The sequence below is a fragment of the Papio anubis genome, chromosome 7 (genome assembly GCF_008728515.1).
Source record: "Papio anubis isolate 15944 chromosome 7, Panubis1.0, whole genome shotgun sequence".
Lineage (NCBI taxonomy): Eukaryota > Metazoa > Chordata > Mammalia > Primates > Cercopithecidae > Papio > Papio anubis.
The window spans coordinates 27657969-27676331 of record NC_044982.1 but is presented as its reverse complement, the minus strand read 5'-3'; the positions used below and the strand labels follow the sequence as shown (position 1 = coordinate 27676331).

At 37.7% G+C, this 18363-nt stretch overlaps 1 protein-coding gene across 40 annotated transcripts in view; it reads left to right on the top strand.

Moving 5' to 3' along the window:
• NRXN3 (neurexin 3) overlaps nt 1-18363 on the top strand; it is a 1717425-nt gene that overhangs the window by 827701 nt on the left and 871361 nt on the right. For 25 of the 40 annotated variants that reach the window (XM_031669085.1, XM_031669087.1, XM_031669084.1 and 22 more), the window contains one exon: nt 17844-17963. In XM_031669085.1, coding sequence (XP_031524945.1) covers nt 17844-17963 — 120 coding nt within the window. Of the gene's footprint in view, nt 1-2861; nt 2889-17843; nt 17964-18363 lie in introns of all 40 variants that reach the window. The other 15 variants (XM_031669069.1, XM_031669068.1, XM_031669057.1 and 12 more) reach the window with 1 other exon arrangement.

Sequence of the window (18363 nt, the reverse complement as noted above, 5' to 3'; positions counted from 1 at the left end):
TGGAATTAAATTGAATATAGTAGTTTAGAAGATTGTGGAATGGCAGTAATTCCATTTATCCTGGAATAATTAATCATATGAAGTCAAATCACAATATAAGAGCACATATTAGAAAGCATAAGATACTGGTCAAATGTTACATATTTTTTATCATGCCATCAGTTCTTCAGATTGAAAAGTTAACAGGAATCATCCATTAAACTCTATGTCAAGGTGGCCCAATAGATATATGTAACACATGCAATTATAAATTTCCTAGTTGCTACATTTTAAAAAGGTGTAAAGTAAGGTCAAATTTATTGTAATTTTGTATTTTATTCAACTTAACAAAATATATCCAAAATATTATTTCAGAATGTAATCAAGATAAAATTATCAATATTTCACACTTTTTTTTCATATTAAGCCTCTAAACTTGAGTGTGCATTTTATACTTGCAGTACACCTCAACCCAGGGGCTACATGCATTTAAAGTGCTCAATACACATGTCAATGGCTGCTGTATTGATAGTACAGGTATATAGAATATAAAAAGGTGTAAATAAATAAAGCTATAGTATTGGATTAAAAGGAGGTCTAAGCTTTATAAAAGGGTACTAAAACATATAATATAAAGGGAAAATGACCTGACTTAAGAGAGTTTTAAGAGAAGCAGTAAAAGCATCAGCAAAAAGAAATTACATAACGAGTTGGGGAAAATGTCCCTATCCCTACGTACAGCTCTATGTGCAGTTTGGCATTACTCATCACATGCATTACAGAGGGCTCCGACCTTCTTCTGAGTATGGTTGATTGTTCAAGACCGGATATTGTGGCTTGATGGCTCCACCATCTGAATCTATGGTGAGTCCCATGAGCCTAATAGCACTGCACTCTATTGCCATGGAGATAATTACAACGGTTACCCACTGAGCATTATGCCTACCCCGCTGGGTGGGATGAAGTGGAGGGTGAGTGCTGAGGGAAGAAAGTCCTTGTTGATTGTACACAAATGACTTGGATAATTAGCTTAAGTGGCCAGGAAAAATGGCCCAAAGTGGGTTAAGGCATAAATTACTGTCATTGGAAGTTTGTACCACTGTGAGCAAGCCCTTGCAAGAGATCCCAGGAGCATTTTAGGGTTCTGTGTAAGATGGTGGGGAGGTAAAGAGAGAGTGCAAAACACTGGAGAGGCTGCAAAAAGGCATGATTTGTATCCTGAATCTCTTGTGTAGAGCATGAGACCCCCAAGAAGGTCTTTGAGCGTTAGGTAGTATGAGGACCACAGGAAACAGAACACATTTCTTAATTTATCATTTCTTTTGTATAGAATAGTAAACAAGTAGGGGATGAGGTTTTATAACTAAGAACTAAGACCAGGATCTCCTCAAGATGTGTTTTATTCTAGCAAATCTAGAATACATAGATAAACATATTTATATACACACACACACAGAGATAGATAAATATCTGTATCTATCTACATTTAATATATGTTTCCATCAAAGTCATCGACAATGACACTTTAAGATCCCTAGTTAGTAAATGTATTACCTTCCCTATTATATCAGACACATGACAGCAGGTAAAATAAAAGGTGAAAGAGTCCAAAATTATTTTTATTTATTTTATTGATTGATTGACTGATTGATTGAGATGGAGTTTCACTCTTGTTACCCAGGCTGGAATGCAGTGGCATGATCTTAGCTCACTGCAACCTCTACCTCCCAGCTTCAAGCGATTCTCCTGCCTCAGCCTCCCGAGTAGCTGGGATTACAGGTGCCCACCACCATACCTGACTAATTTTTGTATTTTCAGTAGAGATGGGGTTTTACCATGTTGACCAGGCTGGTCTTGAACTCTTGACCTCAGGTGATCCACCAGCCTCTGCCTCCCAAAGTGCTAGCAAAATTATTTAAAAACATAGTAATTTACTACTCTTCAGCTCTCAAGCATGAGTAGCAAAAAGGAAAAAATTCTTGAAACTAGTATTTGATTTTATGTCTCTGATAGATGCAAAATGTATAATTTAGATATGAAGTGCAATTTCTGGGCAACTCCTAGTCAACATTTAGTTGTAACTTGATACCTCTCAATTTAAGCTAGGGTTTTTTTTTTTTTTAATCATACCTGATTTAATACTTGACTGGTAAATGTATCTTCCTATATTGAGGCCAGCTTTGCTGCAGAGGCCAAGGCATGATCAGCTAGAAATGTGGTTTAACAATTGCAGATGATAAACATCTGAAAGAAATACACGTGCTTTGTTTTGAAACTGGCATGAATAAATAAAAATGACATTAATCTGGTGCCCTTTTGCCCACAACTATTTGGGTTTGGATATATTTTTAAAATTAAACAAATTGAGATTTTTGGTGTTCCCAAATCACCATGATCCAAATGTCTAATTCTGGTGCCAAATTCCTGGGTGGCATTTGCAAGAGGGCACAAGGGGTACACTCAAGTGACTCTTCCATGCTCAGCTCCTAATGTTTAGAATTGTTTCTGTGGGCTCCATCTGATTGCACACACGTGTCTTTCAGTCTGACCATGCACTCCCCGAGGTTGGCTGTGTGGATGTGAGAAGGCTCTTGTTGCCTGTTTTGCCTGTGCTTTGTCAAGTCTGATGCGCCCCTGCCCTGCTCTGCTGACTTGGCTCTGAGGAGGCCGGCTCTGTCCCTAGTCTGCGCGTCCACCCTGCCCCAATCCCCATCCCCGTCTTTGCTGTCTCTGGTGAACCTGTAGAGCATTTCAATTGTCTGTCTGAGTGATGTTGGTTATGCAGATTGCGTTTTCATTTCTGTAATGTTATCCTGGTTTATTCTACCTCTTACTAACCTCTGGTTATTGTTTTCGCTTTTTCTGTTCTTTTGCTAACAAAGTTGCGTTGACCAAAGCTGACCTGCAAGGTAGAGAAGGTTCTTGTTCCCATTACCACTTTGGACTGAAAGATGCCCTGTGTAACCCTTGGTATCTTTTCTTTAGAGATCTTCAAGCTGTCACACCTCTTGGACAGCAGCAATTGTGGGGAGGTGGCTGAACCCTGTGTTCTTCTGAAAGGGTGACAGATAACCCAGATCAATGCATGAAAAATAGCTATCAAGAGGAGACCTCATGGGGGAAGAAACATGATTCCATTTTGGGGAGGTACCAAAGAGGTTTGACAGCATCCCATACTGTGACTACCCACAAGCACATTAATTTACTCTGGAAATGATGAATACCTCTCCAAGCAGTTGCCATGGAGGGGTTGGCTCCTCTTAATTTATTCACCATAGATAGAGGAAAGAACTTGGAAGGAAAAAAAAGGACCAATTGAGCCCTTAATTTATTATTTGCTGGGTCAGGGAGGTCATTTCCTAGAGCAGGACATTTAAGTGCTTGGGCTTTATGAAAGAGAATGTCATTTTCTCTTAACTAGTTTTAAAGTTTTAAATATTTCTGGACATTGGGAGACATCAATGTCATTAAAATGTTTCAGAGATTTATATTTTCTATTGGGGATTTTGGTTGAGCACTTTAATTTCCTGTTTTGTGATCTCAGGAAAAAAGTACTCTTGGGGGAAGAAGATGATCTGTCATTTTAATCCTGAATACCCTATAAAATACTGCATGTGAGATGTTAGTGAATGTCTATTGCAGAAACTGCTTTGTCCACTATTCAAAGAGGCATCTTACAAAGTCATTAATGGCCCACTGATCCTATTGTGCCAGGCTGCTATGACTCAGAATAACAAAGGAGGAACAAGCATTTTAGCTGTCTTTTGGCTGATTGTCAAACAGGAGACTGGGCCTCATGACCTCTGCTGAGTTTGCAATCCGTCCAAGTTGTTAGAAGTGGTTAAGGCAAAGGTAACATTCAAAAAATTACTTTTCATCTAAAAAATCATTGACTTTGCTGTGACTTAGTTGTTATACACCATGTAACTAACCAGTACAAGCACCTATCTCTCCAGAAGATATCCACCAATAAAGACTCTCTCTCATTATTTTACCATAACTTTGTTTTTCTTTATTGCCTCTTAGCAGGTTCACATATATTTTAATATATATTTAAATTAAATAAAAGAATATACACTAGTTAGGACTTAAAGTCAGAAGAAGCTTTACAATAGCTTTCAGTTTCAAAGTATAGAGGGCCCTTGTGGCAATACTGTTGTTTTAGACATTATGTTTAATTGTCAAGAAAGATCCACTATATATTATTCTGCAAATGGAAGGGAGAGAGAAGGGGACAGGATTCCATCTGCAATGCAAGACAATCCAAGGAAGTTGAAGCTCTTTAGGACTGGATTTAGCGGATTAAACTGGACAACTACATCTCCTCCGTGACTTTACTATTACTCAGGGTAAGAACTATATGGATTTTGAATTCCCAGAGCTTAGCATATCCTCTCACCTAGAGAATCCAGACATGGCAAAATAATCTGGAAGTTCTCATCCAAAGGAATGATGGTTTGTAGAGAGAACTGAGTGATTGATTTCCATCCTAAAGTACATTATTTACCAAAGTGTAGATACAGATTTAGGGACAGAGTGGTTTGGAATATCTTGATGTTTCCTTTTATGGAAGCAGTCTAGGCATCAATATGATTTTAACATTATTACTCCATTGGCACGAACTTTCCTCCATTCTTGTAACTACTTGACAGTCTCTTCGTTTGTGGCAGGAGCTACTATTCTTTTTAATTATTTGGGGCCATCCTACTCTTTCTCTGTTTTATAGGAAAAGCTTTTAGTTTTTTGTTTCCTAACATTGGGGTATGGACTATTACTCACAAGCTGGCTTTTTCAGCTACAACCTGTGAGTACAGATAGTACTAATTACCATGAAGTACGAAGGGTAGTGAAGATATATGACAAAGAAATGAGGCAGTCGGAAGCCTAGACAAAAATGTATTCAGAAGGAAATATAACAGTGAGGTATAAGAAGTGACATAATGAGTCTAGATGAGTCAATAGCTTAAGTCCTCTTGTTACTGTGTGGTTGGGGTAGTGTTTTATTTGTATTTAAACATTTTTAACCTTTCCAGTGAGTGTGTTGTTCAATTTAACAGGAACTTAGTGTCGGCTATGCCTGTGTGTCAGGGACTAGGTACTAGGGCTGCTAGGATACTGCAGATGAGATGCGGTCTCTAACTTCAAAGAATTCCACAGATGATCAGCCAATACTTACAATGCAAAGTGAAAACTGCTATCCTAGAGACATGCATCCTGCCATGTGAGCATGAAGGAAGACACTGGATCATGTAGGGTCGTGGTGGTCATGGGGAGCGCTCAGGGGATATCTTCTCAGAGAGAGTTTGAGCTGAGTCTGAAGGACAAGTAAGTTTTAGATGGATGAACGATGGAAGCATATTCGAGAACTTGGCTTATTTGGGAATCTACAAGAAGCTCAATGTGGCCGAAATAATGTGCGTGTGGGGATATGATAGATGATAAAATGAAAGAGGTAGGATAGAGACAGGTAATGACAGACTTTTCCTGTAAGGAGTTGTACTTTATCCCAAGGATGCTGTAACGAGGACAGAGATTTGGGTTAGATTTTCATTTTATCAAGATCACTCTGACACTAGAATGGAGAAGGGATGATGCAGACAGAAACTAGAAACAGACAGCAGAGTCGGGAGTGAAGCAACATATTCCAAGACAGAGGGAAGAGACATGCCCCCAGTTCCTGTTACTTTACCCGGCCAAGGAGGTAAACAAGTTTCCCTTTTGCATGAAATCTCAAAGAACTAGAAAGAAAGTGAACTCTTTCTCCTGTTTGCTGCACACCCCCTCTCTACTGCTACACTATTGTTCTGGTTAGTAGCACATATATTTTCATATTATGACAAAAAATATCAAGGAAGAAGTTTACCAACTTCCCTGGTTTCAGGTCAGAATCTACATCTCTCTAGGTCAAGAGAGGAGATAGGAGCTCTCCATGGTACTCTCGTGATCCACAGAGGGGAGGTTGCCTTGCTGAGCAGTGCAGTCTTTGTATCAGTGTACCTCTGATAGAATGATAGTTTCTACAGAACATTCAGAAGTAACTTTCTAATTCCTTTCTGTTTTTAAGAAAGGTGTTAGTAGAAGGGAAGAGATTCCCTAAAATCCTATTCATGGAAGAAAGGAGCTGCAGAACTATAAAAGAAATATTAAGATTGACCTGTTGGTGTGAGGCAGATGATGTAAACTATGAAATAAAAAGAATAAGTCTTTTTTTGTATTAGGTGATAAATTAGAATCTTCCTATTCCACCTTTAATTATAACTTCTCTTAGCAGGCTTTATTTCTGAAGTTTAATGACTTGTTTCTAGAAATGTAAGGTGCCCCTCTGCCCAGATGGTGAACAAGTGGTCAGGGGATCCAGGATCCATTGGATCTGGGTGCTAAGTGCTGGCTATTTTGAGAAAGTCAATCAATGTATTGGATTCAGATGCCTTGAAAATCTCAAGATTCTTTAAAAGTATTTTAGAACAGAGTTAGAATTAGCCAAACACCTTTAGTAGGTAAAAAAATTTTAATACCACAATTGTCTTTACTATGATGAATATTGTCCTCCACCTCATTTTCTCCCAAACTAAAGATTGTATCAAATTTTCCATTGTATTTTATGTTATAAAATATAGTATTTGACCTACTATAAGTTCTTCAAAATGATTTCTATTATGGAAAATAATAAGAGAGACAGAAATTACAGTGAACTTACCATTATTCTTCTTGTGTCCTTTTCCTCCACATTATACAAGAGAGGCATACAAAACAACTGTGTCAGTGTGGCACACTACCGTAATGCATCTGGTTTCTGGACTCCTCATAAACTGTACACTCAACCTAAGTAGGAGGAGGAAACCTGATTATTGTCCTTTCCAGCAGAATTGCTGATGACCTTTATTGAGAGTCTCTTTGATGATGGCATACACTAAGGACTTGGCAGGTTGTATCTCCATTGTGACTACAACCTTACCTGATAGATATTGTTATCTCTGTTTCATAGGTGACTTTATAGGTCTTGCGTATGTTCTCTCATTTAATCCTCACACCATATGATGCAGTAGAAATGTATATCTCCATTATGCAGATGGGGACACTGAGGTTTAGAGTTTATATCACCAGCCCAAGGTCACATTACTAGTAAGTGATTAAACTGGATTTTAAAGTCCATGACCTTTTGCCTATTATGCCATATAGTGTGAGCCTGGATTTACTTATTTCCAAAGCAGAAAGAGTACATGGATGACCAGAGAGTATCTGAGAGTATCAGAGAGTATGTCCTCCATGCTGACTTTATGGTAGATGGTTTTCATATCACCACCATTTTGAAAAACTCTGGATAATATTTGCACAATGTTAGAGCAATGTATTTTAAATTACCTCTTTTTTTTTTTTGTTGAGACTGACCTTTGAAACTCCTTCTCCTCTTTTAAAGTATATTCCACTGCCCCAGCAGACCCCTACATCAGTGCCTAGAAAACAAGGAAAAGCAGATAGACTCCTCAGTTTATATTTTCTAAAGAATCATTGCCTTATGAGGGATTGTGTATCACTTTGAAAAGAGTTATTTGACCTTTGCGACCCAGGCATCCCCTGAAAATAGGGTGGGCTGAGGAAGAAGACTTAATGCTACCAGCCATCCTCTCACTCTTACAAATACCCTACCTGCAGCAAGTATCAACTCCCACCTCTCTACTGTCATGGGAGTGTGCTGTGGGTAAATCAATTTACTCTTAAGCTGTAACTATTCCTTTTAGATCATTGACCATCAAGAGTAGTGCTGTGCTAGAGTTGGCACTGGAATTTCCAGGAATTTCTAGGAATTTTATAAGCCAGTTTACATGATGTAACATGTTATAACTTGAAATTGACTATGAGTGGAGTACTAATAAAACCAACACATGTTACAAATCAGTTTTATTTTCCTTTTCCTGGGATACTGGTTGTTAAACATTTACTAGTGATATATCACCAATAAAAGGCCATTGGAGATAAAGACACCATGAAGCCATCTCAGTCAACCAATTCCCATCCATGGCCATAACCAATTTTACATCCAATGTATTATGAGAGGGTTGAAGTGGCTGAAGAGAATAAGGGTGTTAGTGAAACTGTTGCAAATGTTATATTTTATTGTTTGTCTTTTTCACTGATGACTCTAGTCATATGGCCTTTTAAAAACCTCCGTTTGAGAAGAGGAAGCCATAAACATCTGAACATGCTTGAGAAGAGTAGTTTTGATGCCTTCCTTATCTTTGGTAAGGCATAGGTCCTGACTTCACGACAAAAAGCATGATCTTGGGAATAAAACCACCCTTAGGTCTCTCTGCCAATGAAATTTTATAATAAGATTTAGGACCCTATTCTCTGGCATTGCCTTATTTTCTATAAAATGGGACCTAGCGTATTCACGTCTCAGTGGATGCACTTGACATTTTTAAGGGATTGTTGCTTTCTTCTTTTAAAGCTAAATATAAGTGAATTTGGTTTCCTCCAGTTAAAATGAATAGATCTTATGTTGTCTGTAAATGACTCTCTTCAGAAAAGCCAAGGGGACTCAACACTGTAAATTTAGAAATACTCTGAAAGCTATGGAAGTAGCTTTGCTGAAGGGTCCAAGACATATATTCAGCTAAGTAAATAGGCTATCCTTATTATCAGGAATACCCTCTGTATTACTTAGGGTTCTCCAGAGAGCTATCCTATCTATGCTATATAGGATATATACATCTTACCTTTATATATATATATAGGAATTTATATATGTATAGATAGGAATTGGCTCACATGATCATGAAGGCCAAGAAACTCCACAGTCCACTGTCTGTATGCTAGAGAACAAAACGGTTGGATTCTGGGAATGGAGGTGACAGGGGCAGAAGTGGCATGATAGAGTAAGTTCTGCTCTGATTTGAAAAGCCCAAAAGCTGGGAGCACCAGTGTCCAATTCTCACCTCAAGCAAAGAAAGTAAATTTCCCCTTCCTCTGCCTTTTTCTTGTATTCATAATAGGACCACAACAGATTGGATGATGCCCACTCACATTGGGGACCATCTGCTTTATCTCTTTACCAGTTAAAATGCTAATCTCATTTGTAAATACCCTCAAAGACATACCTGGAAACAATATTTCATTATTATTATATATAATGACCAGGTATCTGGGCATCCCTTAGCTCAGTCAATTCGACACATAAAATTAGGCATCACATTCTCCTGAAGCCTCTCAACTCTTTAATTTTTATATTTTAGCAGTAGAGACTATAGATTGCTCAGGTAGGCAGTAAGAGTCTTTCATAATTCATTTGCATTTTCAAAAATTTCCCTTTAGGGTTTCTATAGACTTATTTATATGAGACTTATATAAATACACACACATACACATATATCTACGTATATTCATCTTTTCTGTGCTTTTTTCCTTCCACCCAACTACTGTTCACTCATTTTTTCCCTATAAAACAATGTAAATTAAAAAATGTGAAAGTAGAAAGATTAGGCACTTACCAGGGGTGGAAAATTAAGTCGAAGGTGGAAGATCTCTTTAGACAGTTCATAGCTTGTATTAGTCTGTTCTCATGTTGCTAATAAAGGTATACCCAAGACTGAGTAATTTATAAAGAAAAAGAACCTTAAAGGACTCAGTTCCATGTGGCTGGGCAGGCCTCACAATCATGGTGGAAGGCAAAAGATGAGCAAACTCACATCTTATGTGGCAGCAGGCAAGAAAGAATTTGTGTAGGGGAACTCCCCTTTATAAACCCATCAGATCTCATGAGACTTATTCACTATCATGAGAGCAGCATGGGAAAAATCCACCCCCATGATTCAGTTACGTCCTGCCGGGTTCCTCCCACAACACATGGGAATTATGGGAGCTACAATTCAAGATGAGATTTGGGTGGGGACACAGCCAACCATATCACCAACTCTCATAATGCTTCTTCCCATGGAAGCTGTGGTTTGTTGGGACAGGCAAAGCCGTTGGTTAATACAGAGTTCTACTATGATAATTTCACATTTAGGTTACACCCATAGAGTCTAAGCCCTTTGACTTAAGCCCTTCACTCCTTGCGATTAAAGTTAGTGAAGGTTGAAAGATCAACCTTACCTCATCCTCACTCCTGGGTCACCAGCCTTGGCCCTCTAAAGGAATGCACATTGAGAAGACAAACTTGATATGGTCTTCAAGCCTGTCACTTCTCCTTTTCCCCCTTACCCCCTATCCCCTGCACCCTACATTTCTCCATCCACTTCTTGTCTGGTTAGAACTAGCTGGTGCTGCTTTAGTGCTATTTATGAATTTCAAATTGGGATGTTTGAAACATAGGTTTGGTTAAGTCTTACTTGGGCAATAACAGGGAAAGTCATTCTGATACTAGTGTTGTGAGCTTTAGGAAGAAAGTCTATTTCAAGGACCTACAAACAATAAAAGATACTCTATCAACTTTTGATTTTCTAGGCCATGAAGAGGAATTGACTAAATCAGTGCACACGTGCTGCAAAGGTGGATTCTTGAGCAGTGACAGGCATAAAATGGTTGTATCAGACAATTCTTAATGAGAGAAACAATCCCACATTCAAGAAAAATGATAGGAAATTTGTGGCAGCCATCAGAATTATCTGAGAAATAAAATGATAAGGGAATGAGATGCAGTTTCATGTTTTCCAGCGAACTAAAAGCAGAGCTGGAAATTAGAAACGAAAGTATTACCACCATTGACATCTTATTTAGTCTTTCCAGACACATTTCTGTTGTCTTGTCATTTTCTCTAGTATACAAAGAAAGTCACCATCTTTTTTCATAGGGATATGTGACTGTGTCAGTGAGAGTTAATCACATATCAAGAGCAAAAGGAATTTATACCATTCCTATGCAGGAACTTCCTAAGGCCTTTCAATGTTTAAGATATTAATAATTAATAATGACAATGCTAAAAAAGACTTCGTAAATATGTAATTATATAGATTTGTGCTATCTTAGAATGTCTGGAATTTTATGTTGATTTGGAAGAGTGTTTTAAGAAGAATTATAATTATTAAGTCCCTAGGATTGTCTGTTATGCTTATAAACATATTTATTTGATACAGATTTCTGTTCATAAAATTGGACAAAACTAGATCTTCCTGTTTAGTTTTAATTGAATTGAAATGGTATTTGAAAGTTTTCCTTGTAAAAAGTGAAAACAAAAACAAATCCTTACATCAAGATGTCACCTTTTCCCAGTTGTAGGTTAGAAATACCTTAAGTTACTTTTATTAATCCAATGACACCACACGTGCACATACCCCACTGTGGCTTTTGGTGAGTGGGCTGCACAATTAGCAAGCTTGGGTTTGAGACCTCACCCTCTCACTTGCCACCTATGGATTTTGGGGAAAATTATGTCACTTTTCTCTGCCTCAGTTTACTTTTCTGAAATCTTTGCCTTTTGGTTCAATCAACAGTTTAAAAATTATTTAAATTTGAAATTATGGAGATCTCCTATGAGAAAATAATTTCTGTTTCTCTGATTCTTTACTATTTTAATTATATTTGCTTTACCATGTGCTTATGAAGATTAATTGAATCAATATCTTAAAAGCATTTAGTATAGTGTCTTGTTCATAATAAGCACTAGGTAAGCTGTGTCCATTGTTATATCCTCTATCCTCTTTCTGATTTGCACAAGATTATTTGATATCAATATATGTGTGGTGGGAAGCACTGTTGAAGCTTTTGTTTTTTCCCCCCAAGACATGTTTTTTCCAGTTTTTTTTGACACACTGCTATGTGAAATGCATACATTAAATACATTGACATACAATAGACTCTGTTTAGGAAAGGATATACTTAAATAGGTTGAAGTAAGAATAGGAGCTTATAAAATGATCATCTAGAAATTGTTCTAGAGTCTAGCCCAGATTGTTATTCATTCAATAGTTATTACATACTGTACCTGGGCTTGGGAATACCAAAGAGTTCTTGTCAACATCTGGTGAGACTGAAATCAAGGGACACATGGCCAATTAAATACCACCACCCCACCCATCCTAAGAAAAAAATATAAACAAAAACAGTTTCAAGGAAGAGATTACTTATATGAGCTCTTATTCGTAAATTCTAGGGATAAATTGCTATAAGAACCATTTTGCTTTAAATTCTAAATGGATGGCTTAATTTCTTTCTTTATTTTTTCTTTGTTATTTAGTTCTTTCTTTTATTCAATAATGTTTTGCATATTTTGAATAGAGCCCTCACGCTATACCAAATACAATATCAGAAATTAGAGATGTAAAGGCGACCAAGGTAGACAAGGTTTTTGCCCTTGAGAGGCTTACGGTTCACTAGGATTTGAAAGACAGTGAGGAACTTAATAGTACTGACAAAAACCAGACACATTGACCAGTGGAACAGGATAGAGACCCCCAAAATAAACCCATGCATTATGGTTAACTGGTTTTTTTTAAACAAAGGTGCCACAAGTATACAATGGAGAAAGGATACAATAAATGGTATTGGACAAAATGGATATTTACATGCAGAAAAATAAAATTGGACTCCTTTTTATACCATATACAAAAATCATCTCAAAATATATTAAAGATTCAAATGTTAGACCTGAAACTATAAAACTACTAGAAGAAAACATACAGGAAGTGCTCCATTACATTATTTCTGGGCAAGAATTTCTTGGATGTGACTTCAAAACATAGGCAACATAAACGAGATTGCATGAAACTAGAAAGCTTCTGCACATCAAGAAAACAATTAATAGAGTGAAGAAATAACCCATAGATTGAGAGAAAATATTTGTAAAGTATATATCTGATAAGGTGCTGTTATCTAAAATGTATGAGATGCAAACAACTCAATAAAAAAACAAATACCCCAATCAAAAGATGAACAAAGAATCTAACTAGACACTTAAAAGAAGACATGCAAATGGCCAACAAATATATGAAAAAATGCTCAACATCACTCATCTTTGGGAAAATGCAAATTAAAACCACAATGAGATATCACTTCACACCTGTTAGACTAGCTATTATCAAAAAGACAAAAAAGAAAAAAAAGTATTGGCAAAGGTGTGGGGAACAAGGAACACTGTGCATTGTTGGTGGGAATGTAAATTAACATAACCATTATAGAAAACAGAATGGAGGTTCCTCAGAAAACTAAAAATAGAATTACCATATGATTCAGCAATCCTGCTTCTGGGTTTCAATCCAAAAGAATTGAAGGCAGTACACCAAAGAGATATCTGCACTCCCATGTTCATTGCAGCATTATTCACAATATCTAAGAATTAGAAGGAACCTGGGTGTTCATTCTCAGATGAATGGATAAAGAAGACATGGTATATGTACACGATGCAATGCCTTTGCTCATTTTTTGATTGGGGTATTTGTTTTCTTATTATGAGTTGTTTGAATTTCTTATATATTTTAGACCATAGCCCCTTAACAGATTGTTTTATTAGGTCTTAAAAAAAGTGGGAAGGCCAGGTGCGGTGGCTCCTGCCTGAATCCCAGAACTTTGGGAGGCCGAGGCGGGTGGATCACGAGGTCAAGAGATTGAGACCATCCTGGCCAAGATGATGAAACCCCATCTTTACTAAAAATACAAAACTTAGCCAGGCATGGTGGCGTGTGCCTGTAGTCCCAGCTACTGGGGAGGCTGAGGCAGTAAAATTGCTTGAACCCGGGTGGCAGAGGTTGCAGTGAGCCGAGATTGTGCCGCTGCACTCCAACCTGATGACAGAGCAAGACTCCATCTAAAAACAAAAAACAAACAAAAAAAAAAGTGGGAAATTCTCTCTCATTTGCAACAACATGGATGAACTTGGAGGATATTATGCCAAGTGAAATAAGCCAGACACAAAAAGACGGATACCACAGGATCTCACTTATATGTGGAATCTAAGAAATTTGAACTCATAGAAGTAGAGAATAGAATAGTGGCTATAAGAGGCTGGGGGAGGGGATGGATGGGAAAATAAGAGACGTTGATCCATGGGTACAAAGTTTCAATTAGAAAAGAAGAATAGGCTCTGGCAGTCTATTGCATAGAATGGTGACTACAATAAATAATAATATATTTTAAATTTCAAAATCGTTAGAAGAATAAATGTTAAATGTTTTCATCACAAAAAAGTGCTAAGATTGTGAGGTGGTTGATCTGTTAATTAGCTTGATTTAACCATTCTATGTGTAAACATGTATTAAAATGTAACATTGTATCCCTTAAATATAAGCAACTATTATCTTTCAATTAAAAAGAAGTTAATTTAATTACAGGCCACGTAATTGTTATGAGTTAAGTAAATAGGGAAACGTGATGAAGAGTAAATGTCCTGCTAATGGGGGCTTCCTTCAGTAGGATAGTTTGGAGAAAGCTCATTTTGAGCTGAAACTTGAAGAATAAAAATGAAATTTGAATCTGGAGAAAACACAATTAAGGCCATGGGTCCAGCAAGAAGAACAAAGGAACTTGAAGGTAGGGGTGGGCATGAAGTGTTAAGGCAGTGGTCTAGGAATATGAGCAGACATCTGAACCACCCACAGGGCTTGTTACAACGCAGATTTCTCAATTCTGCCCCCAGCCAGTAGGTCTGGGTACAGCCTTAAAGTGTGTTTTTCTCATAAGCTTCCAGGAGATGCAGTTGCTGCTGGTTTAGGAGCAACACTCTGGGAATCATTGTGTTAGGAATTAAAAGCAGGAGAGGGCTGTAGTACTATGAGCTAGGGACATATAGTAAGAAATAAGACTGGAGAAGGAGGCAGGGGCTCTTAGGAGCTCAATCGAAAGGAAGTTCAAGGTTTGTTCCAGGTTGATGAGAAGTTGAAAGTTCTGTTAAGTCCTTAGTGACAATACTGTTGTTCCTGAATGCTTACAATGTAGTCAGTCTTCCAGTACTATCTGATTCTACATGGCCTTTGCCCCTTAATGCAAGTGAAGCAAATTCAGTGGAATTAATAAATAACCTATAATCCCCGCCCTGTATTTGGTACCTGATGAACTTTTGACAAACGGAAAAGATTGCTCACTTTGCAGACTGGAGACATGCTCCTACATTCAGGTTTTGGAATCATGGTACAGCAAATCAAGGGTGGTTACAATTCAGGTCACCCCAACATTTACGGATACACTGTTTCTGCACCTGCACAATAGACTTAGTGCCACAAGGACCTAACCAGAGAATATTACCTGATTTCTAATAGCAAGCAGCTTTCAAACTTTTGATGATAAAATAGTAAAAACATAAAGCAATTAGAGGATCATATGAGGAGAAGACAGTGCAATGTGTAATAAAGTGCTAAATTGAATATTATATACAAAAATTAATGATGCAGATAAAAATTGCTATGGCCACACAAAAGTGGGAGAATTATTGTTTGAAGTTATTGACTAATGTTTCATTTGAAGAAGGCATTCAGGCTGGTCCTTAGAAAATGGTTAAAATTTGGCAGTTAGAGGGAAGGCAAAAGACATGGAAAAGGCTTCATCTTTAGATTCAATCAACATTCAAAGAATCATTGTGTTTTCCCAGAGTTTTTGCTGTTTTACTGCCATTGACAGTAAAACCTTCCATGTGTTTCTGATTATTGAGTACAATTGAATTACTAGCCAATTGTATGGTGAGAGTTGTTTGGCCAGGGAGCCCCTGTGGACTTCTCAGAAGCTTTTATCCTTTGAAAGAAGCTGTCCTGATTTACCATTGTTAATGAAACTTGTATAACACAATGCTCAAGTTTAAGACCCACTGAGAACATGACCACGTACCTCCTTTCATCTCTACATGGGGCAACCACATGGCCAATAGGAGCTGCAGAAACCCAGCAGCAGTGCGGTAACCCCAGCGTTAGTAATTGTTTTGAACTTTCTTATGTCATGTCCTCATAGCATTGTATTATGAGTGATGGCCTGCCCTGCTTCCACCCTTCATGAATAAATGCAAAACACCTTGCCACCCAGAAGACGAACCCTTTGTAGTCGTGCATCTCTTTTGAACATGCATCTTTAGGACCCTGTGTTCTTTCATTTCAATATTCTTGCTTTTGTGAGGCTTAGGTTAGAAACTGTGAAATATGCTGTTATTGCAATGGTTTTATGTTTTTCTCTGTGATGTGCTTTTATGCATTAGTTCCTGACATATATTTGGTGAGACATGTATTTGGTGAGTCAATCTCCTTTGCTGAGATTCTCTGGGAAATTCATGGAGTTATCCTGAATATTAAGATATTTCCTGTGAGTCCAGATACTCCTAAAGGTATAGATTTATCTTTAATCCCAAAGTTAAGGCAGACTATATCAGAAAAGAGAGAGAATGTTTGGAGAGAAGTGCCAGTCTGACCAAAAGAGAGAGTTTAATGGCAATCTGTAAGAGACAGATCATCAAAAAAATTTTAATGCCCCCCTCATATCAGTGAAAGATTTTGAGAATACCTTCAAAATAAGTAAACTTATTTATAAGTTATATACATGTACTATTATTCTTATATATTAACATATGAAAGACACACAGAAATAGAAATAATTTAGAATTAAAAGAAACACAATTTCTAATATTTTCTTTCTATAGCACAAATGATTCTCTTTTGCATGCTCCAGCACACGCACACTCCATTTAAGAGAATTTGTTTTTAACCAGGCGCAGTGGTTCAATCCTGTAATCCCAGGACTTTGGGAGACTGAGGCAGGCAGATCACGAGGTCAGGAGATCGAGACCATCCTGGCCAACATGGTGAAACCCTGTCTCTACTAAAAATAAAAAAAAATTAGCTGAGTGTAATGGTGTATGCCTGTAATCCCAGCTACTCGGGAGGCTGAGGCAGGAGAATAGCTTGAAGCCAGGAGGCGGAGATTGCAATGAGCCGAGATGGTGCCACTGCACTCCAGCCTGGCGACAGAGTGAGAGTGTCTTGACAACAACAACAAAAGAATCCATTTTTAGAATACCTGGAGCAGCAGTGTGCTGTAGTGTAATGGCTCTCAAACTTCAGACTGCATTCGAATGTTCTGGAAGTTTATAAAAACAGATGTATGCCTCCCTGCAAGTTTCTAATTCAGTGGGTCTGGGGTGAGCTCCAAGTGTTTGCATTCCTGACACATTCCCAGTTGGTGGTCATCTGAGAACTACACGTTGAGAACCACTGGTATAGTCGACAGCATGGGTTTTAGAGTTAGTTTACCTAAGTTGGACATCAGCATCCTTCAATTAATATGTGACCTTGAGTAAATTACCGTGCCTTCCTGAGCTCAGTTTTTTAAAATCTGTAAATTGGAGGTAATCATAATTACTTAACTCTTAGAGTACCTAGAAAGCTCAGTGAGATAATGTAAATACATTGTTTAGTACCCAGTACTCCCCTCCTACAAAACATCAACACATGCTGGCTGCTAAATCCTCCTTCTTCTCCTTCTCTTCATCATTATCAATATCATTAAACATCTTTTTTATGTCACAAGGTAGACATAGGGACTTTTGGTTTCAGGATTAAAAAAACACTGTGCCTTAATTTATAAGAATCATGGGAATGAATTTTTTTTCTGCATTAGCATTCTACATTGAAAAGACTATAATCCAAATGAGATATCTTTCTAGTTGAAAGGTAGAGATGAAGCTATTTTGCAAAGTCAACCCAAAGGAGAACAGTGTGTTCAGCCTTCTCCCTTCTGTGTGTAACTGTTGATAGTTTGTGGCTAAGTGTGTATTTCCGTCATCTTTTGTATATACTGAGTTTTTGTTGCATGAGACTGAGTTGACAATTTTGGTGCTGTGTCTTCAAATGTTTGGGGGCATGAGAATGGTAAATTCAGGTGATTTCTTTGAATCTAATTTTTAACATTTCTTCTGTCTCTCCTTTTTCTTTTTTCCCCCTCTTCTTGTGCATCACTAGGACCCAGTACCACCTGCCAGGAAGATTCATGTGCCAACCAGGGGGTCTGCATGCAACAATGGGAGGGCTTCACCTGTGATTGTTCTATGACCTCATATTCCGGAAACCAGTGCAATGATCGTAAGTACAACAGCCTTTCATACTGGAACTTTGTCAAGGTGTTCGGAGATTTGGAGAATCTTAAGGGACAATGTATAAAAGAATGATTCTTCTGAAAGATTCATAAGTAATTCTCTCCTCCAGGAACTTGGGAAATAAATGACTAGTGTTCTTATGAGACGAGTGAAGAGATGTGTCTTGCTTAACAACACTAAATGTTCTCCCACTTGCTTACTCCCTGTGTTTTTTTCTTTAGATTAGAATAGCGACTGACAAACAATAACCACAGCAGCAAAACCAATTCAGGCAATATTTTTGTTGTAAGGGCTTCAGGTCTTCATGAATTAAATCACCTTATCTTATTGAATTTAACTCCAAATTGGTAATAATTTTGAGACTCTCCCCTTTTGCATTGCCTAGA